General features: G+C 42.0%; 1 protein-coding gene across 1 annotated transcript in view; it reads left to right on the forward strand.

Moving 5' to 3' along the window:
• Positions 1 to 25,252, forward strand: part of CPNE4 (copine 4) — a 208,677-nt gene extending 183,425 nt beyond the window's left edge. Inside the window, exons 11-16 of the mRNA XM_063124856.1 lie at positions 4,252 to 4,385; positions 12,437 to 12,491; positions 14,285 to 14,336; positions 16,604 to 16,737; positions 21,008 to 21,244; positions 25,092 to 25,252. Of these exons, the coding sequence (XP_062980926.1) occupies positions 4,252 to 4,385; positions 12,437 to 12,491; positions 14,285 to 14,336; positions 16,604 to 16,737; positions 21,008 to 21,244; positions 25,092 to 25,223 (744 nt within the window). The 3' untranslated portion in view covers positions 25,224 to 25,252. The remainder of the gene's footprint in view (positions 1 to 4,251; positions 4,386 to 12,436; positions 12,492 to 14,284; positions 14,337 to 16,603; positions 16,738 to 21,007; positions 21,245 to 25,091) is intronic.
• Positions 25,253 to 26,304: the final 1,052 nt, after the last annotated feature.

Below are 26,304 nucleotides of genomic sequence, written 5' to 3' on the forward strand. Positions count from 1 at the left end.
TTCCCTCGATTTATCCCCTACAGCGCTAAGCTGTTGGCGCTGTTGTTGTTAAATCACACCCCGGGTGGCAGCGCTCCTAAGATCCTTTGCAAAGGGTTTAAGGGGTGAAATGTAAAAAAATCATAAAAAATCAACGGATGACCCAATCCAATTCAAATTCGGTATACTTAAAGCTCTCCTTCATATCTATTACTGTGCCAATTTTGATGCCTTTATCTTTAAAGCTTACACAGATGTAAGCATTTGTTTAATTTTCCTTTAAACCTATCAAATCCTGCTCCTGCGCCCCCAGTGGCCGCTCGGAAAATAACAAATGATTCGCTCCAAAACTAGTAGCAAAATAGGGCGGGTCTTTTCCCTTTATCTAACAATTAAAGCAGGATGCATGGGAGTACTTCACAGTCAAAGCAGATTATAAACTGGAAAACTTCAGAGTACTTCACAATAAAAGCAGATTATAAACTGGAAAACTTCAGAGTCCTTTGCACGCAATTCGCAGTGATTGCACAGTATAACGCTGGTGTGATAAAGCTCTAAACCCCAGACTGGATTCACCACCCACCAAAATTGGAGCCACCAGCCTCCATTGGGTGCAAGTTTTTAACCTACCTGCAACTGTTTTTCCTAGGATTAGACAAGTTTTCCAGAGAATCTGTCTGCATTAGGGTTTCTTCGTGGATTGCATTAATTTTCTGTCTCCCCCTATTTCTGATCCCGATACCAATTTATAAAACTGCACCAAGTAGCAGTAGTGCAATCTCCATCAAAAGTCTCCTTAGTGAAAACTTTATCGCTGCATCCCTTTGATGGCCTGCAGTCATTCTGTTGTCAGTGAAAATCACTGGCAGCTCTCTTCCTTTCCTCTATTCCAGCCTTCCCCAAACTGGTGTGTCCTCCAGATATATTGGACTCTAACTGCCATTATCCCCAGCCAGCATGGTCACTGAAGATTATGGGAGTTGTAGTCCAAAGCCTCTGGAGGACAGACCAGTTTGGGGAAGGCTGCTCTATCCTTTCCAGCTGACACTTGTGTTATCAGCTGGAAATTTGTTCACTCTTAGTCCACAAGTGCGTGACTTTACTTTGCACGGTGTCGGGCTCCATTCCATTTATACGATTTCAATTCATGCAATTGTCCAGCTTGTCTTGCATTTTTGTCCTGGTTCATTGAGGAAACTCGATGGTGACACAGTCCAATTTTCCCTGAACTGGAAACCACTAAGACATTTCCGGAAATACAGATGCCAGGAGTTCTAAAAGGTTAGGTAAAACTTCTCTTTTTGCTGCCAGATGCCTCTCGTTTCTCAAAAAATGAGGGCATGATGTACCAAACTCTGTTCAAAGCTCAAATTTGAGTTTTGCCTCCTGGCTGAACTTCAAGCTCTCTTCCATCTGTAAAAGAAACGTGGAATGGTTAATTAGCTCATAAAATTATTTGGATAGGGAAAGTGCAGTACCAATTGTTAGTTTTACCGAAATCATAATAAAGTTTAAGCAGTAAGAATGAAATGAATGCAGGTATCTGACACCGCCTGGAGTTTAAATTCATATATACAGTGTGGAACATTTTAATTTTGCAGTGATTTTGTTAAACAGATGTGTGAACCTGAAAGCACCTGAGTGTGGGGGATTAAATTAAGCTCTGATTGCTTAGAACTTATAATTAGACAAATGAACATTGTAACATAATTGGAAGAGACACTGAGTTTCATTTGTTTTACTGTGATAAGTTAGGTTGAAACAAATAAAACACAGAAATATAATTTTATTCAAGTATATTGAGATTTGGAGAAAATATACGCAACAGGTCCAAACGGCTTTGGATTTTTGTGAATGCGACCTGCACATTCCACGGCGGACCGACTTTTTATGATTCGCATGGATTCTGCAGACTTGCAGTTCATTTTTCAACTTTGGGGGGATGTTGCACAAATACTTATTAACACAAGGGGAAACTTGCATACAGGAACAAAATTCTCATTTAAAAAATCTGATTCTGTCAGTGAGTGGACAATGGAACGAAAGACACCGAATAGTCCACAAAACACAGACGTAGCAGATTTAACAAAATCTGTCCATCTCTACTTTGGGGGCATTTGCAGTTGGTTTTGAAAATGAGCCGAAAATATCAAGTAGTATTTCAGGCTGTGTGTGAATTACGGGGTGTTCAAGGTGCTCCTCAGTGATCTTTTTTGATGGGCCTCATTTGCTACTGTTTTAGAAAGCTATAGTGGGAGGTCGTGATTTACCCACTGTGATCCCTCTGCCTGGTCTTTCCACCATGTCTCTCAGTGGTCCACATGCCAGGCTGTGTTACTTGGTTTAATCAAGTTGCCTCTGCAGATCCACCCATATTCAGTGCTTGCCCCCTCACCTTTTTGTGTTGTCCCCCCCATTGTTTTAGAAAGTTGTGAGGGGGTGTAACATTGGAAGGAACCTAGGTGGATCTGTGGACTTCATTAGGGAACCACCTAATCTTTCCCCCTTAATTGTGGATTTAGGAACCTGGGAACAAATACAGCAGGAGTGGTCAAAAGTCAGATTAGGATCTCTCGGTGTTTTGCAGTAGATCAGCAAGGAATTCCAACTGGGATGGCATGTCCCCTATTTTACAGAGGCCAGTCCTCTGTTTGAAGCTGTCCTCTACTTGAAGGGCTGCGCAATCCAAAGACTGTTAAAAATAAGGAACCACAATCTTCCTCGCTCTACTCAGATGAATCGTATTTCCATAATATTTTTTCTAAATTTGCATCTATAAATATAAATCAGCATATGCAAATGTTATGCAAATCTGTTTTTTTGGGGGGGGGGCGATGCCTATGTGGCCACTCTGTTTCTAACTCCCAATGGTTTAATAATAGCAAGAACAAACGGCCTGTTCCTCTCCTGAATTTCGCCGATGAAATTGAGAAAGCTTTTTGGAGTGTGTGTGTGTGTGGGGGGGGAACTGGAGTAGATTTATGTTTGCAAGGACTTGTCTACAGGCTTCAGTTTTGATAATGAAAACAAATTTCTGGGCTCAGAGCCACCTTGTTCCACAATTCTGTGTCTGCCTTCCTGAGTCACTATTTTGCATTAGGCTTCAGTTGGTGGACCTCGGGGTTCTAGTGAAAAACAAAGTCAATCCCACACACAGCTAAAGCCTGAGCTCTTCTACATAAAGGATCATGAATCATGCATAGTCATTAATTTTGAAGTAGAAATTTGATGAGCCTGTGCCCTCAACTCAGCTATGGATGCAATAGATGTCTGGAAAGGCTTTTAGGGGTGAAAAAACCCTAAAGCCCATTTAGTGTTTGCCCTCTCCAACACACACACACACACACACACACACCTCTTGACCGTTCTATAGAATTCAGATTATGTCATGCCACAGACAGTAATCTGTTCATGGTCTTCATTACTATGGTCATGTTTAAATTATAGTAACTCTTTCTAGATTTGCATCTCTCTATATAAATTAGTGTATGCAGATTTTATACCAATGTCTATCCTCTATTGTTCTCTTTTTTGGTGATGCGTTTCCTCTTTTTTGGTGATGCCTAAGTGGCCACGCTAGACTTACCTCAGAGAACTTCATTGAGGATGAATGAACCATGATGACCATTCAAGCTGAATGAAATCAGGAGGATTATTAAGATCTCGCTCTTTCGCCTGTTGAGGCCCTAAGTTGTGTTTTCAGCTGCAACCACTCTTAGGTTTTGATTACTTTCTGGAATATCACTCTTTTATGTTTTGTTGTGAGTTATCTCCTGCTCTCTACTGCACTCCATTAGCTACCTTGGGCACTTCTGCTGGAAAAACAGGGCGCAAATATTTAAGATATAAATAAATAAAATGTCACTACAGATACTGTTATTTTTACAGTATGTTGTGAGAGTTGTGTTGTTACTGGTTTTGTTTTCTGTTGGTTTGTAACCTGACCTGGCTCTATGGCTTATATTGGAAAGGCGAGTACGATGTATAATAAGTAATGATTAAAAATGGATTCTACAGCATAGTTGTGTGTATGCTTTTATATAATATCACATACTACCTTTTGGTGTATGTCACACATAAGTCTTACTACGTGCTGCACATTATGAGGCACCAGGTTGTTTGGGAAGGCCATACAAATAGTTGCATGGTGCAACCAGCTCTCTTGGTTCCTGCTGTCAATTTCCACTGCTTATCACCATTCTCATGAAGAAGGAGGCACACGGCAGAGAAGCTTACGTATGGTAACTTGCTCTTCTCTCCTTTCTTTTCCAGGTAGCGATAGATTTCACTGCCTCAAATGGTGATCCCCGGAACAGCTGTTCACTCCACTACATCCACCCCTATCAGCCAAATGAATACTTGAAGGCCCTGGTCGCTGTTGGGGAGATCTGCCAAGACTACGACAGGTGAAAGATGACCACATTTGCTTCAGAGTAGTTTCTAGGTGGCAGTCAGATAATAGGATAATAACTTTGGTGGTTACATGCTGATAGCTTTAGAACAATGCTGTGTCTGCTGCAGTGAAAATCTCCAAGAGTTTTAGCATGATTGGGCCTGCGGAAAGCTTTTAGTAATAAACCAAAATAGAACCTTTTGAGGTCTTGATAGCTAATCCCCAGACCTGTTCAACAAACTGGTTTCATGCATTCAGATCCTAATCCACCCCACCATCAACCATTGCCTTGATACATCTGGTGTATTCATATCTCCAACCAGCCCACCATTCCTCCCATTGTCACACTGACCATTTAAACATAAAGCACATGCACATCTGTGTAACTAGCCACCACGTGCATTTATGTTTAGCAGCCATGCACCATATTGTCACTTCTGGATTTGAAGTGGGAAGCTCGTGGTCTTAATCGAGGGAACTGTGTGTGCGCCCACAGTTGCTCTTTCAATCCTGGCCCAAGTATGTCTTTCTTGCAGTTCATGGGTTGGATCCAGGATCTGCCTTCCACAAGAGGAAAAGCTCCACTCTTCAGAGGTCCTTCTGCCCAATTTTGGGTGATCACCCATGCCCCCAGACACAACCCACTCATTCAATAGCGCCTCCAGACTCTCTGTGTAGCATTTTCTGGGAGCTGGAGGGGCTACCACTGGAAGGGGGCGACAGAGAAGTCAACTTCTGTTGGTGCAGTTCATCCAGTGTCAGTTTATTTATTTAAGTTTTATTTATTTTCAATTTTTATACTGCTCACCATATCTAAAGATACATCTAAATCTGGATCCAATCCCATATCTCTCTTAAACTGCTTAGGGATTTTATTGTATTAAGTGGTATATAATTATTACAAATAAATTAATTAATAGCCCACATTATCTAGTTCAGCCTTCCCTCCAGATATGTTGGACTGAAACTAGTGGCTATCCTGGCTAGGAATGATGGGAGTTTCAGTCCAACATGTCTGAACCAGTTTGAGGAAGGCTGATTTAGGCAGTCTTTAACCAATGGTAAAGGGATCATCTAATGAACCCCAAAGTATTCTGCTTTGTCTATATTGAGTATTTTTGTCAAACTAATTGTTTCCACACCCTGGCTAGCAATACCTATAGCCAAATCTCATTGATTTGAATTAATTGGGTCCTTCTGCATTCTTTGATTAGTCTCACAGCTTGTATCTGGGCACATCATTATTATTTCCCATGCGCTCCTGAAATATGCATTGGCTGTCCATCATATGTGGTACCATGGACGTACTTATCAGACAGGAATGTCCGTTATGAAATTGACAGAGTGCCTTGTCAGCCTGATGCTAATTTCGCTTCTGGATCATTCTTGAGGAGTTTACTGTTGTCTTCCACGTATTAAACTACAGGGGGCAGTAATGATGCTGCTTCAAAGGAATGCTGTTTACATGGTAATGAAAGCTCCTTTCAAAGGCAAGTGAAGGAGTTGAGTGGAACGCTGCTAGAGTCGTGCAAATGGAACTTCTGCAAATTGGAATTAAATCCTTAGAGAACTGGTGATTATGTGTGTGCCAGCAAAGGGCCTGGATAAAAACTGATTACTGTTGAGTGCCTTCATCCCTCCTTTGTCCACAAAATCATATGGCACCATTTCTCATTATATTTGTAGGAACAGCATTTTCAGTCCATAGAAAAGTCCCCCAGTTTACAACTCGGGAAACAAAGAAGAATGTTTCCAAAGGGAATGGGAGCGCAGTGCATCCTGGGTACATTCACAACAATGAAGTTTCCTGAAACTTCATGACTATGCATTTTCCCAGGAACCATTGTGTTTCCCTTCCTTTGCAACGGGTCACGATGTCTTCTATTTCAGTCTACAACCAACAACCTTACCTGCCGCTGCTGCTTGATGGCCACATGCAAACTGTTCGCTCCCACTTGGTTTCTCCTGCTGAACTAACGAACCAGGAATTGAAAGCTTAGCGTGTCATCCGAACCCAGATGACAAACAAGCCAGGAACCAGGAACATTTGCTGGTTTGCAATTCTGGCCTGTAAAACAGGCAACAAGACAGAAGCCCCAGTTCAGATGACATATTACACTTTCAGTGCCTAGCTAGTTTAGCTCAGGAGAGCAAAACCTTTTTGGCCCTGAGGGCTGCATATGATGCTGACTTCTTCTTCTTCTTCTTCTTCTTATTATTATTATTATTATATTTATTTATATAGCACTATCAATGTACATGGTGCTGTACAGAGTAAAACAGTAAAACAGTAAATAGCAAGACCCTGCCGCATAGGCTTACATTCTAATTAAATCATGGTAAGACAATAAGGAGGGGAAGAGAATGCAGACAGGCACCGGGTAGGGTAAACAGGCACAGGGTAGGGTAAAATTAACAGTATAAAGTCCAAACAACATCAAGTTATAAAAGCTTTAGGAAAGAGAAAGGTTTTTAGCTGAGCTTTAAAAGCTGCGATTGAGCTTGTAGTTCTCAAATGTTCTGGAAGAGCGTTCCAGGCGTAAGGGGCAGCGGAAGAAAATGGACGAAGCCGAGCAAGGGAAGTAGAGACCCTTGGGCAGGCGAGAAACATGGCATCAGAGGAGCGAAGAGCACGAGCGGGGCAATAGTGTGAGATGAGAGAGGAGAGATAGGGAGGAGCTAGACCGTGAAAAGCTTTGAAGGTCAACAGGAGAAGTTTATATTGGATTCTGAAGTGAATTGGAAGCCAATGAAGAGATTTCAGAAGTGGAGTAACATGGTCAGAGCGGCGAGCCAGGAAGATGATCTTAGCGGCAGAGTGGTGGACAGAAACCAACGGACTGATGTGAGAAGAAGGAAGGCCGGAGAGAAGTAGGTTGTAGTAGTCCAGCCGAGAGATAACCAGTGCATGAACAAGTGTCTTGGCAGAAGAGACAGACAAAAATGATTGAATCCTGGCAATATTATACAGGAAAAAACGGCAGGATTTAGCTACTTCCTCAATATGAGGAATAAAGGAGAGCAAGGAATCAAATATAAAGCCAAGACTACGAGCTTCCTTGACTGGAGTAAGCGTAATATCGTTGACAGTAAGAGAGAATGAGAGATGAGGAGAAGGTTTAGGAGGAAAAACAAGCAATTCAGTCTTTGCCATATTAAGTTTCAAACGACGATGCAGCAGCCAAGCTTGGAGGTTGGTGGCATGTCCCAGCAATCCCAACATAGAAAACACTTTCCTCATTGGTACCAGTGGTGGGAAAAGCGCAAACTCCATGAGGATCCCCACTCCTTCTCTGTCTCCCAGTGATCCTGATACGGATTGTTCCCTTCCCCAAAGAACCTCATACATGCATGCTATAGGCCAGCCAGGATGGCCTATAGCAATGATAAAATCAGTGGGAAACTACAATGAATTATGAGAATTCAGCAGTGGTGGAGGCTGGAGTTAAGGCCTTCAGGGCCACCAGGTTGTACACCAGGGCCAGCCCAAGACTTTTTGCTGCCTGATATGAAGATGAGATAGTGCCCTCTCCCACTCCATGTACAAGATCCGACTGGATTGGCTGGTGGTTTGTCTTCTGTATTGATCATCCCCCATGCACCTGAAGACAGCAGGATAATTTGGGAGGGGGCTGCATAGCAGGCTGCAGAACAGGTCTCATGGCACACTGGCCTCTTTTCCAATATCTTGCTGCCTCCTTCCAGCATCTGCCTGAAGTGACCGCTTCACTCTGCCCAACGATACGGTCGGCTCTGTTTACACCCCTGGTTTAGCTGTTCCCACTGGCGGAAGCAGCAAAGTATCAGCCTGTGTATACCAGCATGCAGCTCCTGAAAGCGAAGCCAGGGTTCTCCAGATTTCTGGCTTACCGTTGTTTGTGAATGTGGCTGCTAAGGCAGTTTCCTATCTTTGTACATATATATTTCCTATTTTTAGTGTTGTTACTAATCTTGAAATAGGTGTTTACTGCATCCTTGTGATTCGCCTATTGGGGAGTTCATTGAAGGAGGTGCGGAGAGTTGGCATGTTTGGGGCTGTTGCTTTTTTATTTTTATTTTTGCTTTTGCCAGAGCAGCTAATTTTAATGTTAATCAGGTCAATTTATGGGTATAGTATTTAGATTCAGCTTTGTCAGTTAATTCATTAGTAGATGCCTTTCAGAAGTTAGCTTCAGAGCATGTGTATTCCCCATGTTCATTAATTATTCCTCTTGTAGGTAGCACACTGCCACTTTCCGTCTCCATGCACTTAAAGCTCAATTATGAGCACGTGTTTCTCCATAGTCAGCAGATTCCACTTCCCCAAGGCACCTCAGGAGCAATTTATTTTTTAAAAAAAAAAAGCAAGAGAGAGAGAGAGAAATGGACAGAAGAATAACTAAAGCAGGTGCATATATTTTAAGCTCTATTTTTAAACATTATGTGATCTTGTAACTTTTTTTTTTAAAAAAAAAAATCACCACACAGGAATTAACTCATCTTACTGTAGTCTTTCACGGCCCAGAGAGGGGTGGTAGGTTGAATTTAGCTTGGTGGTAGCAACTTGCACTTCCCTGATGTAAAATCCAAAACAGCCCTATCTCCGTGAATCAGACAACAGGGGTGGCCTCATGTACTGGTATAATGTCTCCATCTGGAGTTTTCATTATGGAATTGTTGATACGATTCAGTAGCAGAGAAAGTTTCACTTGTGAGAAAACCATCTTCCTGACTTCTGATTGGAAGTATTTTATTTATTTATTTATTTATTTATTTTATTACATTTATATACCGCCCCAGAGCGAAAGCTCTCTGGGCGGTTTACAAGGGTTAAAAACAGTGAAAACAAATATACAAAAATTTAAAACCAACAAAAGCTTTAAAACAACAATTTCCATTTATAACAACTATTCTGGGCTCAGTTAAAAACTCAGCATATGTTGTTAAGTGTTTGGGAGAAGAGAAAAGTACTGTCCATTTTCAGTTTTACACAAGCTTCTCATGGCAACAGTATTGCATTGATCAGTAACTGAATCTAAATGTACAGAATGGGCAAAATCTGTTCCGTCTGTATTTTGCAGATTGTAAGGTGCTTTTCATTCTGTCCTCTGCCCATTGATGGAATTGGATTTTTTTTTTCAGTTCCCAAATTTGCGCAAATGCAAATTTATGCTACTCACACATGCCAAATATCCGTATTCCCTCCAAATGCACAATTTCACACTTTAGCCTATGGGGGAAATGCATGGTTTTGGCCAGGTTTTTTTTAAAAATTATGTACAACAAAAATTGCACAAAAATTCTGAAGGTTAGGGAAATGGTCCACACGTCCATGGGGAAAAGCTGGTCCACTACAGAATCTGCAGGTTGGATTGATAAAAAAAAAAGACCTCAACTCATTTGGTTCCATTGAGGATTTCTCCAACATCCTTAGCTGAGACGCCTGCCAGTGCACATCCATAACAGCTTCCATAATGCCGGAAGCAGTTGGATAGATAAGGATGCTTCTGCCTACCGTGCCTCCGGAATGCATTGTCTGCAACAATAGAACTGATAGCATTTGTTCACAGTTGCAAGTTTAGTAAAAGTTAAAGACAAGCAACTTTTGTTAGAGTTTAACCAAATAGCAGGGCCCTTGATCTTCTTTGAAATGCAATTTATGATAGCATTTGTACATCACGTGTTGTGTTCTAAAGGATTCAGAATCACATTTCAAACTGTACCACAGAACTTCTGGATATTTTGTATTGCTTGTTTCCTATGTATATATTTCGAGGCTTGGTGCAGAATGGAGATTTTGTTGCCTGCTTGTTTCATTCACTAAGTGAGTGCTCTAAGGGATACATACACAGTTCTGCACACATAGCCACATGTGTAATTGTGGATAGAATAACCCTGAGTTATTCTATCTGATTCTTCATGCACTTCAAAAAAAGGGAGTGGTTCTAAATCCAGTTCTGATTACTCTTTGGTAGAACAGTTTTCAATCCTTTGGTCCTTTTGTTGTTGTTGTTGTTGTTGTTCTGAGTTCTTAGTCTGTTGGACTTTTTTTTTTTTGCATCCCAATTCCTGCTTCTATCAGCATATATTCAAAGAGATGGCAATCAGCAGGCAATTAGCATGAAAGTTGCACCACCTGCTTTGTTTATGACACCCCTTGTTTTGTTTTTCAAAAGCATCATTGCCTTATAACTTAAAAGTTGCTGGCTATTATTATTATTATTATTATTATTATTATTATTATTATTATTATTTATTTCCCGCCTTTTTCCCAGTACTGGGATTCAAGGCGGTTTACAAGATTAAAACATGTACAATTAAAACATATAAATATGTAAGCCTAAGCGGCAGGGTCTTGCTATTTACTGTTTTACTGTTTTACTCTGTACAGCACCATGTACATTGATGGTGCTATATAAATAAATAAATAAATAATAATAATAATAATAATAATAATAATAATAATAAATTACAAAAGTTAGAATTAAACCTACAGTAGAATTGTGTATATATATATGGATTTTTATGCCGCCATTCAGCCAAAAAAGGCTCTCATGGCGGCTTACAAAAGTATTTCTTGACATATATAATATTATATTAATATTATAATATATATATATATATATATATATATATATATATATATATATACCAACAGATTAAAGGGGGAGGGGGAATCCAAGACTGATTGTCCATATGCTAGAGCACATAAGTACAAAGTGCAGGATTCTACCCATTATTGAATGGGTAGAAGTAGTATTTACATACTACAGGAATATATAACTTCATACCTGTGATCTAAAAGAAGTAAATGTTATTGCATCATCTAGTCACCATCCCCAATCCAGTATTTATCTTGTTGGAAGTACTATGGCTGCAGTTCAGTGTACACTTACTGGAGAGTAAATCAAACAGAATGGGATTTATTTGGCAGTAAACATACTTAGGGTCAGGCTGCACGGCAATATTCTGAACAGAATATTGCAGTTAGAAGGGATGTAACAGGCCAACACTTGTCCTGCCTTGAATCACATTGGAAAGATAGGATACCTAAAGCATTCAGAAGATATACTCATTCCATTAGTTAACTTCCATAGCATCAACAACCATTCCATTTTGTTGGTAAGTTATATTATCATTATGGCAATGTTATGGTTGAGCTGGCAATTAGGTTATGTCCAAATTATTTCATTTCCTTAACTTAAGGGAGTTGGCTGGCTTTCAGGGGAGTAAAAACGATGAAAAAGGTCTATAGCTTAGCTATAGTCTTTAGGGTGACTAATAACCAGAAAGGCACTGGTAGATCCAAGCATTGCAAATAGAAATATTGAGTAAGTTAATAGTAAACATCAGACAACACTTGAGAATAGACATCTTGCTTGCTTGACTCGATACACCTGGATTAGTCCTGTTGTCTTTATTCACAATGTATTTGAGATACAAGATATTTGAATCAATCCTGTCTGACTCAAGTGAAGGGCTATAACTCAGTCATAGAATAGACGCTTTGCCCACAGAAGGTCCCAGGTTCAATCCCCAGCCTCTCCACTAAGGCTGGGGAAGACCCGTCTGGAACCCTGGAGATGCTGGCAGTCAATAGAGGCAATACTCAGCTAGATAGACCAGTGGTCAGGCTCAGTATAAAGCAGCTCCATATGCATCTATTCCTATGAGAAGTATCCAGATTTTGAACCCATTACTTAGGTCCAACTTACAGTGCCATTTGTTACCTAGCTCCAAGTCAGAATTGTACAATTTGGAGAAATTCATGTCTTATAGCAACATGTGGAAATGTATATAAGCATGCCAAATGACAGGGAATAATCAGCGTAGGAAATGTATAAAAACATAAATAACAATGAGAAAATAGGTGAGAAGCTAATGATATCTGTGCTTTTGAATCTTTGATAAATATGTAAAGAAGACTGAACAGGTTTTTGTGATCATTTGAACAGGAGTGAATAAAATGCTTGATCTTACAAAACTTTCTTCTACTCTGTGATGTTTTTGTGAAACAATGGAATGGGCTTATTGTGTGTGGGATGGGGGAATAAAAGCTAACCCTGTTTTTTGTTCTGATTTCAGTGATAAAATGTTCCCCGTCTATGGTTTTGGAGCCAGAATACCTCCGGACTATAAAGTAGGTGTACAGGTGAATCTTCCTCTTTCTCTTGGTGTATGTAGCACAATGTATAGGTTGTTGAAGAGAGAATGTATGAGTGGGAGGTGAACTTGGAAGGCTGTGGGGCAGCTGGTGGGAGAGGAGAAGAACTCAGCAGGAGAGGTGAATGAGTGGCAGAAGCAATTTTAGTTACCCGGGATGCTTGCAATTCTGAGGCGCTCTGCTCAGACCATATCTCTGTATACATAATTATGAGTTCCAAACCAATCTTGTGCCAATGATGATAATTTGAAGCCCTTTGGCTCTTCACATAATATTACCATATTGCAGAGTTCCCATGCCACTCAATTTCCCCTCCTGTTGTGACATACTTTATTTTTAGAAAATAGCACTTTTGATATTTAGGCTGGGTGTCAATGCTTCAAAAGGATGGGATTAATGTCACTGCTGAGAGGAGTGTGTGTGTATGTGTGTGAATGCACTTGACGTGAAGCAGCTGTTCTTTGTGATTTGAGAATGGGGTATAAGAGCTGGCCAGAAATTGGCTGAGGTAGAGGGGGGTTGAATAAAGTAAAAAGGAAGGAAGGAAGTTGCATACATTTTTGCGTGATTGACTGGACAATTTAACTTATGTGACCACTAGAATAGAAAAGCTCTGTACTAGTTGTCTGTGCTTAGAACAGTGTTCTTTTGAGGCACATTATTTACAGGACTGAGTGACTGACTCTTCGATTAATGGTAGCCAATAAGATTGTTTTAACTTTACACTTACACTTCACACTTAATGGGAAATCACTGCATAGGATGAATTATGCTGTTTCCATCTGTCTCTCTAAATGCAATAACGATACCTATCGCCAACATATGCCCCTTAAGATATTCTTGCTTCCAATTACGAGGGGAAATGTTGTGCTTTTCCTATCATAATGTGAAATGCATGAGGGATAAGACAAATAAGGTGCTAGAAAGTCAAACATGCGTAGTTTTGAAAAAGCTGACAAAATGGTGACTTGAACGGTAAACTTGATTCATTTTTCTCCTGGTAAAACACATGCAGCTGGAAAGGTATCTACTTGCTTAATATTGTTGAGTACATAAATAGTAAGGCTAAACATTTGGGCCAGATGCATTTGCACCAGGGGTGCAGAATCTCTTTCAGTCTGAGGGCCAAATTCCATTTTGGAGAACCTCTCGAGGGCTGCATTCCTGTTGTAGGCGGGGTCAAAGAGGTGGGGCCAAATTTCTAAACATACCAGCATTATTGGAACTTAAAGCTCTTACTGTCAGTAAATCAGCCTTAGGAGAGGCATTTCAATGTTTCAATGGGGGAGAAAACTGCACAAACCCCAAGAAAGCACCAAACAATTGGTGTTTGGAGGAAAGGGGAAGAGCCAGGGAAAGGGGTGTGGACTTCTAGAGAAACTCGGAGGGCCAGAATGGGACTTCCAGAGTGCCAGATTTGATCCTTAGATCTGAGGTTCTTCACAAATTGTACACTTAAGTCAACCATTACACATATACTGGAAATAGCTTGCCTCAAATTGGGAATGTAATGAACACAGTGATAATGTCTACCATTAATTTTGATAGCTCCATGCTGCAGCTGCCCTACATTGGATACTCGGCAGCCTCCAGCTTCAGAGGCTGCTGACTGTCTCAATAAGACAGCTCCCTAAAATACATTTCTCAGTACTTGTTTGTCTGGATGAAGATAGTATATCTGAACTCTCCATCTGCTATTGGAAAACAGCTCAATCACTTTTCTGAACTAAAAAATTATCTAATTTTTTTGGGGGGGGGCTGGTCCACAGGTCTCTCACGATTTTGCCATCAACTTTAATGAAGACAACCCGGAATGCGCAGGTAATAGTTCTGTCGTAGTAAATATGACACACATTTGGGTGTAAACCATGTCATTTGTTGTGGCTGTTTATTAAGCTTTCTTGGAAATAATGATGCAAGCTACGCGACTGACTGAGGCACAGTCACAGATGTTAGATAGCTTCCTAGTGGGGGAAAGAGAAGAGCATCTATCATCATTATTAAGGCTAAAATCCTATAACCAGTTACCTTTGAGTAACTCAATAGGATTCCACTGTAAATCTTTTTTTCAGCTTGCTACTTAGTTAAGGGGAAATAACTTATTGCTAAAATATTAGCAGGCCAACTGAGAACTATTGTCTCTGGAGCACTGCATGCAGAAGATGCCAGGTTCAGTGTCCAGCATCTTCAGGTAAGGCTGGAAAAGACCCTTACCTGAAACCCTGGAGAAGTCACTGTCAGTCAGTGAGGTCCATTTTGAGCTGGATGGAACAATGTTCTGACTCTCTGTAAGGCCTCAGTAGGTCTTGTTTTAATTTACTTGACTGTGAGTCAACTTCACCCTGGAGAAGTTGGATATAAACAATGTATAGATGAAGAGAAATTCAGCTGTGCACGAATTATTCTGCAAGAAAAGGCTGCTTGAGCCAAAAGAAAAGATGGTGCCCACCCATCCTCATTTCATGTACAGAAGCTGACTGGACTGGCTATTGAATCTTACTTCAACAGGGTAGTGACCTCCACAGCACTAGAGGGCAGGAAACTAATTTAGGGGATGCAGGGCAGGTTCTGTGGCACACAGAGCATTTTTCCTCCCATAGAGGAATGGCTGGGGAGGCTCACCCACCCACCCCAAGCAGTTGCCTCACTCTGCTGAATTGTAGACCTGGCTGGGTATAAGATCCAAGAATTTTCAGTTTGTTATAGATATGCCCAGATACTTCAGTCAATAAGGGGTTTTGGAAAAGGGCCTGGCCTGTTGTGAAGTGCTTCGCTTCGCTACAAGTAAACCTTTGACTACTGGCAGGAAGAGACAAAGAAATACTACCAAGTTATCACCATCTAATAATTAAAGTCTATAGGCCTGGAAGTGTGAACATTTTCTAGTGCCTCAGCTGAATGTAAACCTAATGCATTTACAAAGTGTGTTAATATCATATGGGACGGTTAATAGCTGCAAAATGCACAGTTAAATGCTGCTGGCAAGGAGAGAAGCTGGCTCATGAATTATGTATTACATAACATCTAAAAGAGGTCAGGTCAGCAGGGGACAGCTGCTTTGAACAAACCCTTCGGAGTTGCAGCTGTGCAGAATAAATTGGCAGAATCGTGAATCGTGTGTGTGTGTGTGTGTGTGTGTGTGTGTAAAATTGCAGGAATCGCTTCCTTTAAAACATATTTGGTAATGGAATGATGATCTCTTACTTCTGAATCGTTGCCTCTCCCCTCCCCCCCCCAATTATTTATTTATTTGCTAAATAGCTGACTTCAATGCTATTTGAGGTTGCATCAATGGAAGTAGAGCTTCAAAATCACAGGAAGTGATCGTTCCATTCTACTCTGCACTGGTCAGACCTCGCCTTGAGTACTCTGTCCATGTCTAGGCACTTTAAGAAGGATTCAGATAAACTTTTCAGAGAAGGGCAACAAAAATGATCAGGAGACTAGAAACGGAGGCCTAATCTACACCAAGCAGAATATAGCACTACAAAAATGGTATGAAAGAAGTATATAAGAGGCAGGAGTCACACCAAGCAGGATATAGCACTATGAAAGCGGTATGTGCTATGTGTCAATGGGCCCCAACAGTTGTCAGTGCACTTCAATACCACTATAAAGCAGTAGTGTGGCTCCTGCCTTTGATATATTGCTTTCATACTTTAATAGTGCAATATCCTGCTTGGTGTTGATTAGGCCAGAGTCCTATGAGCGGTGTGTGTGTGTGTGTGTGTGTGTGTGTGTGGCATGGAAGGAACTGGATATGTTTAGCCTTGAGAAGAGAAGACTAAGGGGGGATATGATAGCACTTTAAGTACCTAAAAGGTTGCCACAGAAAAGAGAGCCGCAACCTGTTTTCTGTCATCCAAGATTGAAAGACAGGAAATAATGGGCTTATGTTATACAAAGGCAGATTTCGGTTGAACATCAGGCAAAACTTCCTAAAGGTCAGAGCATTCAGATAATGGAACCAACTGCCCAGGGAGGTGCTTGGCTCTCTGTCACTGGAGAGATTCCAGCAGAGACTAGACAGCCATTTAGACCAATGCTATGATTCTGTGATTGTTTTCTTCATCTTTTTATTGTGTAAGGAATTCAAGGAGTAGTTGAAGCATATCAGAATTGCCTCCCGAAGCTTCAGCTTTATGGGCCTACAAACATTGCTCCCATCATTCAGAAGGTGGCTAAATCAGCATCGGAAGAAATCAACACTAAGGAGGCATCGGTAAGGATCACTGCCGACTGCAAACTAGACTAGGCCTCCTTTACCTTTTTCCCATTGGTGGCATCTGCAAGTGCACGTAACACAGCTTTGTTAACCATTTGTATAATTTAATCACACCTGTGTGATTACCTTCCAGGTGGCTAAAGCATGGGGAAGGGATGAATTCCCCCCACTCTTTAAATCTGTGTTTGGCGTGTGCATTCTCATCATGGAGGTTCAGCGAAGAACCACGACATTTGTGTGTGTGCATGCACATGTGTGTATAGGAGCCATTTCCACAATTCATTGAGTGTGAAATAGTGTGATCTTGTGTGTGTAAGTCAGAAATAGCACCTCTTGATTATAACAATATGATATTGTTTTTAAGTGCCGTTCATACAACCGTCATCGCTGATCCCAATCCAGAGGCAGTTGTAATGCAGCCGTTCTGTAAACACTTACTGGAGAGTTAGTCCTTTATTTATTTATTTATTTATTTATTACATTTTTATACCGCCCAATAGCCGAAGCTCTCTGGGCGGTTCACAAAAATTAAAATCATCATAAAACAACCAACAAGTTAAAAATACAAATACAAAATACAATATAAAAAGCACAACCAGGATAAAACCACGCAGCAAAATTGATATAAGGTTAAAATACAGAGTTAAAACAGTATAATTTAAATTTAAGTTAAAATTAAGTGTTAAAATACTGAGTGAATAAAAAGGTCTTCAGCTGGCGACGAAAGGAGTACAGTGTAGGCACCAGGCGGACCTCTCTGGGGAGCTCATTCCACAACCGGGGTGCCACAGCGGAGAAAGCCCTCCTCCTAGTAGCCACCTGCCTCACTTCCTTTGGCAGGGGCTCATGGAGAAGGGCCCCTGTAGATGATCTTAAGGTCCGGGTAGGTACATATGGGAGGAGGCGTTCCTTCAAATAACCTGGCCCCAAACCGTTTAGGGCTTTAAATGTCAATACCAGCACTTTGAATCGGGCCCGGACCTGGACTGGCAGCCAATGAAGTTGTAAAAGGACTGGCGTAATGTGATCTCGCCAGCCAGTCCCTGTTAGTAAACGGGCTGCCCTGTTTTGTACCAGCTGAAGCTTCCGGACCGTTTTCAAAGGCAGCCCCACGTATAACGCATTGCAGTAATCCAAACGAGAGGTTATCAGAGCATGGATAACTGTAGCTAGGCTATCACTGTCCAGATAAGGGCGCAGTTGGTATATCAGCCTAAGCTGATAAAAGGTGCTCTTTGCCACTGAGTTCACCTGTGCCTCAAGTGACAGTTCTGGATCGAAGAGCACCCCCAAACTACGGACCCGATCCTTTAGAGAGAGTGCAACCCCGTCCAGGACAGGGCAAACATCACCTCGCCGGACAAATGAACCACCCGCTAACAGTACCTCCGTCTTGTCTGGATTGAGTCTCAGTTTGTTAGCCCTCATCCAGTCCATTACCGTGCCCAGGCACTGGTTCAGAACAGCCACTGCCTCACCTGGGTTTGATGAAAAGGAAAGGTAGAGCTGGGTGTCATCCGCATATTGATGACACCTCAGTCCACATCTCCGGATAACCTCCCCCAGCGGCTTCATGTATATGTTAAACAGCATAGGGGATAAAATAGAGCCCTGCGGAACCCCATGGCTTAGGAGCCACGGCACAGAGCAATAATCCCCCAGCACCACCTTCTGGAATCGGCCATCCAAGTAGGAGCGGAACCACTGCAACGCAGTACCTCCAACTCCCAGCTCAGACAACCTATCCAGAAGGATACCATGGTCGATGGTATCGAAGGCCGCTGAGAGGTCCAGGAGAACCAACAGGGTCGCACTCCCCCTGTCTCTCTCCCGACAGAGGTCATCCCACAGGGCGACCAAGGCAGTTTCTGTTCCAAAACCAGGCCTGAAACCCGATTGAAATGGATCTAGATAATCCGTTTCATTCAAGAGTGCCTGGAGTTGTCCTGCAACCACCCGCTCAAGCACCTTGCCCAGGAAAGGGATATTAGCCACCGGCCTGTAGTTGTTAACCTCCTCCAGGTCCAGATTAGGCTTCTTCAGGAGTGGTCTAATTACCGCCTCTTTTAAAGAGGCCGGCACCACTCCCTCTCTCAAGGAGGCATTTACAACCTCCTGGACCCAGCCGGCGATCCCCTCCTTATTTGATGTAATGAGCCACGAGGGGCAAGGGTCAAGCACACAGGTGGTCGACCGGACTTGGCCAAGCACCTTGTCCACATCCTCGGGCCTCAATAACTGAAACTCATCCAATAAAACTGAGCCGGACGGCGCTCTGAACGCCTCTACTAGTGGTGCTGCATTAAGTGTGGTGTCCAATTCATGACGAATCTGAGCGACTTTATCTTCAAAGTGCCGTGCAAACTCGTCACAGCGTGCTACCGAGGGTTCAACTATCTCACGCCCTGGCCCAGAGTGTAACAGGCCACGAACCACTCGGAAAAGCTCCGCCGGACGACACCGAGAAGACGCAATGCTGGTGGAAAAGAACTGCCTCTTTGCCACCCTCACCGCCACAGAGTAGGCTCGATAGTGAGCTCTAGCCCGTGTTCGATCAGACCCAGCACGAGTTTTCCTCCACCTGCGTTCTAGCCATCTCCCCTCTTGCTTCATCACCCTCAGCTCAGATGTATACCAAGGAGCTGACCGGGCTCTGCTCAGAGGGAGAGGACGCTTGGGCGCGATCGTGTCAACCGCCCGAGTCATCTCTGCATTCCACAGAGCGACCTGGGCTTCGACAGGAGCACCGGCCATATCAGCAGGAAAATCCCCCAGAGCCCTCTGGAATCCATCGGAGTCCATTAGCCTCCGGGGGCGGACCATTTTAATAGGCCCCCCACCCTTGCAGAGGGGAAAGGCCGCCGAGAGTCTAAACCTCAGTAGGAAGTGATCCGACCATGACAAGGGGGTAGATGTTAGTTCCCCCACTTCCAGATCACCATCCTCCTGTCCAGTCGAGAAAACCAGATCAAGTGTGTGTCCCTTTGCATGTGTTGGGCCGATGACATGTTGAGACAGCCCCATGGTTGTCATGGCAGCCATGAAGTCCTGAGCCGCTCCGGATACAGCAGCCTCGGCATGGAAGTTGAGATCCCCCAGAACCACCATCCTGGGGGTCCTCAACACCAGGTCCGAGACAACCTCCGTCAGCTCAGGCAGGGAGACTGTTGGGCAGCGGGGTGGACGGTACACCAGCAGAATCCCTAATCTGTCTCGAGTACCCAACACACAGTACAAACACTCCAGACCAGCACTCCTGTTAAAAACAGTCCCTTTGCTTTCAGTGGGACTTCATCATGAGGACCTTTAACTGGATTGGAGCCATGGGCTGTAATTTCTGTTATCTTTACAGAGCTACTAGACTGGCCATCCAATTGGACATTCTAAAGTCATACACTTAGAAACTGGGCCACAAATGTTTCAATGCCTTAGGCAAATCCCCCATGACCACACAAATTGTGTGCTCCAACTTACAACTGTTACCTCCCTCCTTCTCCTGGGGTTTTTTGGTCAGGCACTCCCGTAAAGCACATAGAAGAGTGGGGAGGGAGAAAAGACTATACGTGTGGTTACATGGCTCTTCTTAAGAAAGCCAGTCATTCTGCAATATCTATGTCTAGTAGGTAATGAGTATGGTGACCATATGAAAAGGAGGGCAGGGCTTCTGTACCTTTAACAATTGTATTGAAAAAGGGAATTTCAGCAGCTGTCACTTGTATGCATGCAGCACCTGGTGGAATTCCCTCTTCATCACAACAGTTAAAGCTGCAAGAGCTATCTGATCACTTTACAAAAGAAGGCAGGGCTCCTGCAGCTTTAACTATTGTGATGAAGAGGGAATTTCAGCAGGTGTCATTTGTTTGCATGCAGCACCTTTTCTATATAACTGTTAAAAATGCAGGAGCCCTGCCTTTTCATATGGCCTCCCTAGCAATGAGTGTATGCTAGCGCTGTATTTAACTTTTAAACATTTTAATCTTCCTCCTCCCAACCTTATTAATAGCACAATAAAAATAAGCACAGCGCAATAGAAGCTGGTGGCTCTGATGTCAGTAGGGCGGGGAATCCACTCCGGGTTTCAATCAGAACTCTAAATGAGCTATTCAAGGTGCTTCTGACTGAAACCCGGAACGGATTTCCCCTCTCCACTGACATCGGAGCCACCAGCCTCCACTGCCACAGGGGTGGGGGAGGGAATGCCAGGGAACCTCTGAAGTCTTTATCTAGTTGCTGGAGACGAATTTTGATTTTCTTCTTCAAACTCTAGCAATATTTCATCCTGCTGATCCTGACGGACGGTGTCATCACAGACATGGCTGACACACGCGAAGCCATTGTTCACGCCTCCCATCTGCCCATGTCGGTCATCATCGTTGGAGTTGGGAACGCCGATTTCAGTGACATGCAGATGCTAGATGGCGACGATGGGATCCTGAGATCTCCCAAGGGAGAGCCAGTTCTCCGTGACATTGTTCAGTTTGTGCCATTCAGAAACTTCAAACACGTAAGATGAATTTTCACCGTGTTTTCTTTTGGAAGGTGTTATTTCTTAGTCTAGGGATTCTTTCATTGTTTTCATGACTAAGGGTGCAGGGTTTTTTAGACTTCCAAGACAGTGGACTGAATCCAGACATAGTCATACTCTGGCCTTTGCTAGACCACAAGTTAGCCCGGTGTGAACCCCGGGCTCCCCCCTTTGTGTCCAGATGACGCACAGGGGATCCCGGGCTCAGTCAACCCTCCCTGGCCCCAAGATAACGGGCACCACTTTTGGCCCGGTATTTCCCACAGTCTTGGGCTGAGCCTGAGACTGCGAGCATGTAGCCATTCCACCGCTTTTCCCAGCTACCGCAATTACTCACGAGTAGCCAGGAAAAGTGGCAGGCGGGGTGCAGCCCTCCGCAGGAGCGCTGTGGCCATCGGGGCGGGGGGAGTTAGGGGCAGTGTGGGGAGATCGGGGCAGTGTGGGGAGATCGGGGCAGGGGGGAGATTGGAGCAGGGGAGGAGATCGGGGAGAATGATTTTTTTAAAAAAAAAATACTTACCTAAACGCACGAGCGTTCGTGCGCATCCGGCCCTTTAATTGAAAAAAAAATGGTGGACATGACGAGGCTTTCCTTTAGCCCGTTGCATCTGACATGTGGATTGGAGCGACAGCCTGCGGTAGCTGTACCGCAGGCTCGCCCCTCCTCCCGCACGGATTACCAGGTAGGTCTAGCAAAGGCCTCTGAGTAGACCCACTGAAAACAACAGGGTCAATTCAAGTGATTTCAGTGGGTCTGCTCTTAGGTATGACTAAGACCGTATGTAATAACAATCCATTGGTTTAAAAACTGATGGTCTGTTGGGGGCACACAGGCATACTGCCTGCAGCATGCCCACGTCTTCTGCTTTAGCGCAAAATCCCATGATTGGCTCCTTTGTAGGTAGTGCATTGTGGGATTGCTAAACAACCCAGCAGTTAACCCAACAACAAACTATGGGTTGATGTTACTTGCAAACTGGCTTTCTGGATCCAGCCCAGTAAATGAATGAGATAAATTCCAACCCTCTTTTTGTTCCACAGTGAGAAGCCAGAGAGCATTGACTTTTATTTATTTTATTTATTTATTACATTTCTATACCACCCAATAGCCGAAGCTCTCTGGGCGGTTCACAAAGTTCACAGACTTGTCTAAATTCTGCCAGGCAGAACATTGTTCAAAGAAAACATATAAACACAAAGTTCTTATACACATGCAGAATTCAGCTCTTTAAGCCCCAGTGTCCTGCCTCTGTTGTTTTGGTACTGAGCAACTTTCATCCCAGAAAGAAAGTAACTGTCATCCTTAATCACGATGATGAATTTATCTATTAAAGACCACTAGATTTCTAGGTGAAAAAGCTAATCACATTTAATCAAATGTAGATTCAATGGGATTTGTGTCTACATTTACTTAGAATTGATGTGTGAGTTTGCATACTTATGAATAAAAATAAAAAAGCAAAACTAATGTTCATTGTGTGCAGTTGTCTCATTTTGTATTATATTTTCATATCCAGATTTGAATACTTCAGTAATAATTATAAATGAAGTAGGGGTGCAATGCTATAAACATTTCCTGTGAGTAAGTTCTTTTGAACTCGATGGGACTGAATTCTGATTTTACATGCATAGGTTTGCACTGTAAGGCAGTCCCCAAGGATGGAGAGGGAAAGCATCATAGAACACTGAATATATTCATTATTCAGGGTTGGTTCCAGGATCTGCCTTCTGCCAGAGGAATGTCTCTGCTTGCAGAAGGACCCTCCACCTGATTTGGGGGGATCCCTCCTCCTCCCCACATCCAGGTGGGTTTCCTGAGTCTCTGTAACTTTTTCAGGGGGCTGGAAGACCTGCCAAGGAAGGAAGAGTTGGGTAAGGTCCACTTCCTCCAGCACAGTTGATCCACTGTAAATCTGGATCCAACACTCAATATTCTATGAGCTGTGTATGCGTTTCTATCCTAAGTGTGTGTACTATTAGCCTGATTTACAGAGTTTATACAATAATTCAGGACCTATTATGTAACCAGCTTAGATTCTACATGTGTTCTAGTCTTTAAAATAAAATAAGGATGAAATATTCAATTCCCAAAGATGCCAATGTAGAGGGGATGTGTTTTTTACTTCAATAGAATTTAAGTGCATGTAACTGTGTGCCTGGATAGATTGTTTGAGGTTTTGTAGAACAAGACTGCAACCAACTCCTTTTAAATTTATATAAGAGATGATTAAATGGAGGTTCACACTTCTAATTCTTTTTCCTTTTTCCCCCTTTACTTAAAAATTAGGATACCATGCAAATGTGAATTCCACACTGGCCAGAAAATATTGGATTAGGGCTGGAAGTATATATTACGGCTGAAAAGAACAGTGTTGAGTCTCTTCCCTCCTCCTCCAAATGTGGAATCGTCACATCAAGCGTTTCCCTGTTAATTATTAAAGGGGAGGAAGAGAGAAAGAGAATATGCAATTATTGGGTTGGATCCAGTCATAGTCATGATTAGAGTAGGTCTATTGAAATCAATGGGACAAAGTTCACTTAAGTCCCATTGATTACAATGGGTCCACTCTAAGCATGACTAAGGTTGGATCCAACCCCTGACCTTTAATATGGCATGTTTTCTATGCCATGTTAATAATGTCCACTCGTGGTACGAATAGGGAGAAATTTGATAGTCATTTTTAGAGTAATGTATGAAAACACCTTAGGACAAGATGATCATTTCATACATGATACAGAGCAAACATACTAGTCAATCCTCACTCCTTGACAAGTGTACTTCTGTTCTACGTGTGTTTATCACATTTACATATTTAGGTATATACGTAATAATGTAATGTATAAAGCAGTCTTCACTATCTTGGGCACTACATGAAACCTGAGTCTGTCATAAGAGAGGAAGATAAACAAGAACTCCAGAACTTAAACTAAATGGCATCTATATTTTTTGTTCCTACCATGACAATATAAAATCAATGGTTAAGAATTTGGATAAGGTCTAAAAGTTGTTACAAAAACCGATGGAATAGCAAAGACAGATTTAAAGCATAAATATCAGATTATTTTCTGTCTAGAACAAATAAACCAGAATGAATACATTAGCAGTGCAATCCTACAAAAGTAAGCAACATTGAGTTCAATGGGACCTATTCGTAGTAATCAGTTGTAGTTAAAATTACTGCCTAAACTGATTATAAATTTCAAAAGTGTTATTTATTTATTAGATTTCTACGCCACCCAATAACTAAAGCTATCAAATGCAGGTATATAAATAATATAATATTAGATAATGATAGACTATAGAAAGCATTCGATGGCTCTCCTATTTGAACATCGTTCACAAATCTACCAGAATAAAGGTAGATGGAGTGTAGTTTAGTTTATTTATATATACTGAAAGATTCACAGCTACCAGAGACAACCTGGAAAGTAGAAACATAGAATAGTCTGGTGAAAATCAATAAGTACTCAGAGCACTCAAATAAGGTTTCACTTGAATAGCGATGATGGGGACAATAACCCTCCAAATTTCTCAGTCTTCAAACAGCTGGCCAACTGGATGCAAGGAACAAAAAATATGATTTAGAAAAGAAAAAAAAAAGCCCCACATCTCTCAGCTTGCTAACTGGGGAATGCTGGGAGTTGTAGGACTTTTTTCTGTTTAAATATGCATAGGATAGCACCCTAAGAGAGTTTGATGGTGGCATATCTAACATCTTACAGGCTAACCTTGTTGTGCTCATCTCAACACTGTTGGTTATGAAATAGTTGGCGCCTTTTGCACAGAAGTGAGTTAACCAATGTTATTTTCTACCATTTCCTGCAGGCATCCCCAGCTGCGTTAGCAAAAAGTGTTTTGGCTGAAGTTCCAAATCAAGTGGTGGACTATTACAATGGGAAAGCGATTAAACCAAAATGTATGTCAGAGTATGAGTCTTCCAGGACACTAGCTCCATGAACTTCCCTGGACACTTTTACAGAGTTCAGAAATGCTACTACTTACAACTATTGTATTTAAATGAAAATAGCACGTTTTGGTGATTTTTAACTCAAATACTTTTTTTTGCATGTGTAGCCTAAAGGCTTGCAGGTAAAGATTAAGCAATTGTATTGTTGAAGACTTTTTATGAAAACAAAACAAAACAAAATTATAACTCTTTACATTACAGCATGTCGCCTTGAAACGAAAGTTATCTGTATCTGTTTTTTATACAGGTTTGTTGAAATTTTGCTAAATTTCTTATTATCTTTACACTGTAAAGCATTTTGAAACATTTATTGGAAGTTGATAGCCAAAACGTCTTTGGGTTTATCTGCTATGAAATGAAAAGATTTTTCAAAATGGCAGATGCATGGACTGTATTTTGCATGTTCTAAAATAAAAACAACACAGTTTTGCAGTTGTTGTGTTTATTTCTTGCCACAAATCTGCTTGCTCAGAAAATGTCATCAACAATTCCATACTTAAAGTAACAACGTTTTTTTTAAGAAAAAGAATCACTCCAAACCATTCTAGGAAATTACACCACCAAAGCATGAGTAAGATGTATGTAATAAGCATGATAGCAGCTTGTAAGAGATGTGGCCAAACATAGCCAAGATTGTCTACATTTGAAGACTGTGTAGAAAGCTCAAGGGATTCACATAATTTCTGTAACAGCAGGAGATTGTAGCTGCTGCAATACTTCTTAATGTGTAGGTATTGGCCAGTAGGTCTACATGCCATGTTATGTTAAAAGCCATAGTCATGGCTAGCTGTTACAGGATTTGGAGGACTATATTTTGGACACATCTGATCATTTTTAGAACATTGTTTGCTTGTTCTTTCAATTTCATTCACAATGCCAAATTTCGTGTGGATACTCTGAGACCTATCCTGCATGACTTCATTTAACACAACAGATCACTGGAAGGGTTATTGTCACACAGGCTGCTTGCATCCTTGGAGTCCTGTGCTTCTGATGTACCATAACTATAAGAAAGGTACCCAATAGTAGAAAAGCTACAGAAAGGACAAAGCCAATCGGTGGAAAGAAATG

Source organism: Elgaria multicarinata, chromosome 1 (genome assembly GCF_023053635.1).
Source record: "Elgaria multicarinata webbii isolate HBS135686 ecotype San Diego chromosome 1, rElgMul1.1.pri, whole genome shotgun sequence".
In the NCBI taxonomy this organism is placed as follows: Eukaryota; Metazoa; Chordata; class Lepidosauria; order Squamata; family Anguidae; genus Elgaria; species Elgaria multicarinata.